This window comes from Penaeus monodon, chromosome 9 (genome assembly GCF_015228065.2).
Source record: "Penaeus monodon isolate SGIC_2016 chromosome 9, NSTDA_Pmon_1, whole genome shotgun sequence".
Lineage (NCBI taxonomy): Eukaryota > Metazoa > Arthropoda > Malacostraca > Decapoda > Penaeidae > Penaeus > Penaeus monodon.
The window spans coordinates 53179793-53182292 of NC_051394.1; the positions used below are offsets into that span (position 1 = coordinate 53179793).

General features: G+C 39.0%; 1 protein-coding gene across 1 annotated transcript in view; it reads right to left on the minus strand.

The window, feature by feature from the left end:
- Window positions 1-2500, minus strand: part of LOC119576764 (clusterin-associated protein 1-like) — a gene marked incomplete in the record, with an annotated part of 15877 nt that overhangs the window by 78 nt on the left and 13299 nt on the right. The window contains 1 exon segment of the mRNA XM_037924404.1: window positions 1-130. This exon segment is cut by the window's left edge and continues 78 nt beyond it. Within this exon segment, the coding sequence (XP_037780332.1) occupies window positions 1-130 (130 nt within the window).

Genomic DNA, 2500 nt, shown 5'->3' on the forward strand with positions numbered 1-2500 from the left:
ATCTGACGTCATATTATCTTTACAACAATTAGCAAACTCCCGGACCCGTTTATGCTCCTTGGTCAGAATTGGGTCATTGATCCACCTCGGCGCATGGGAGGCCTGGAGCCTCTTTTTCTTCGAGAATTTTCTTTGAACAGAACCATGTCTTTTAGTAGTCAGTGACAACTTTGCTTAGATCCTGAGAGTAATTTTCAACAGGTGTTATACCAGTCATAGATCCGAGCCTTGAAGTGACGCTCCAGTCCCGGCGGGATAATTATTCTGAGCCTAGGGGATTTAGAGCCGCTGTCTACAGTACAGTCTGTCCGCATTGCAAAGGGGCCACTAACCAACTCTCGCACCGGGGAAGTACTGACATGATCTACTAATGAAGTGGCACTAAGGTCCCCCATACATAACGTGCCTTGCTTGCGAAAACCGGGGAGAGAACTAGCCAGAAATTAATTTAATTTAGAGTCTCGGGCATTTGCATTATGCAATGAAAAATACCCCGAGGTTGTCTGAATTCTTAAATGATGAAATATTTAAACATGGCGCTAAAACCCTTAGAGTGTTCTTGCTTCTTGTACTTTCTCTTCTGTGTTTTCCTCTTTCTTCTTCATCCTATTCTATTTCTTCTTCTTGTTTTATTTATGTTTTTTTTTCATCTTCTTCTTTTCTCCTTCTTGTTTTATATGTATTTCTTCTTCTTCTTTTTCTTCTTGTTTTACTTCTGCTTCTTTCTTCTTCTTGTTTTATTTATGTTTCTTCTTCTCCTTTTTCTTCTTTTTGTTTTACCTCTGCTTCTTCTTCTTCTTCATCTAAGTCCTCTTATCACTATTCTCCCTTTTTTTCTTCCTTTTCCTCATCTCTTCTCCTTCTTCACATCGTACAAGGAACAACCGAGAATCAAAAATAACACATTTCTCTAACAACAACAACAAAAACTCAGCCACACGCACCTTTAAGTACAATGAAACGAACAAAATAATCGTGAACTATTTTAATCCTCTGTACATCATCATCAACAAATATCACATACGCACGCGCTCATTACCATATACATGCAACTACCAAGTAAATATCAACGTTATTAATATCACTTTCAGCTCGTGAGTATAGACAGATCCATGCATAGAGCTAACGAGGTTATTTGTGTTATCAATTTGTGCTTCTCGTAGGAATATATTAAGTTACAGCCAATATAATATTTGTAATAATTGTTTAAAACAGTGTAATGCTCAAGATATAAATTCAGTAAAATCTAATGCTTAATAACAGATTAATAAAAGTAATTAATAATATCATTTAAGAGAAATATTAGGATTTTATCTGTTCTAAGCTTTTCGTAATTTGACTCTTTATTCCCATTCAATATTTTATCTATTTCCTTTTAAATTTTTTTTAAATAATATATTACAATATCAATAATATTATAAAAAAAAAATTATATTATAAAAAAATATCTATTAGGATATTATCTTCTAAACTTCTCGTAATTACATTCTTTATTCTCATTCCATATATTTCCTCTTTATTTTCCCTTTTTTTTTCTTATCCATTACTCCAATTTTCTATCGTGATCTTCCTCCATTACTTAAAGCATCGCACTTCCTTCTTATTTCACTAAAACTCGAAACCTTTCACATTTATTCTTCATCTCCTTATTTTGTGTTTTCTTTGTTTGTTTGTTTGTTTTTTTCATCACAATTAAAAATAAATAAGAATCTTCAAAGACTCTCAAATCTCGTTCTTACCGATCGACATAAGGAAACTCCCCCCCCCCTCTAGTCGCTCACCAAAACAAACAAAAGTAAAAAAAAAAAATAGATAAACAGATAAATTAACATATATGTAAATAGATAAGTTAGATAGATTACTAGACACTTAATGAATTAATAAACATTTCCAAATAAATATGAAATTAATAGATTAAAAGCAATAAATCTGAAATATCCACATAAACACATCTGAACATCCTCATGAAAAAGCTGAAATGTCCTCGTAAAGACATCTCAAACGCCCTTACAAATATATTTAGAATATCCTCATAAATGCATGAAAATATCCTCATAAATACATCAAAAATATTCTCATAAATAATCCTGGCCATCCACGCTCTTCTCTCAAAACCCACGCCAGCCGCGCCCCTCCCGCCCAATCCCTCGGCCCAATCACGCCCCTCCCGCCCAATCCCTCGGCCCAATCACGCCCCTCCCGCCCAATCCCTCGGCCCAATCACGCACCCCCCCCCCGCCCAATCCCTCGGCCCAATCACGCCCTTCCCGCCCAATCCCTCGGCCCAATCACGCCCCCCCCGCCCAATCCCTCGGCCCAATCACGCCCTTCCCGCCCAATCCCTCGGCCCAATCACGCCCCCCCCCCGCCCAATCCCTCGGCCCAATCACGCCCCTCCCGCCCAATCCCTCGGCCCAATCACGCCCCCCCCCCGCCCAATCCCTCGGCCCAATCCCCCCCCCCGCCCAATCCCTCGGCCCAATCACGCCCCCCCCCGCCC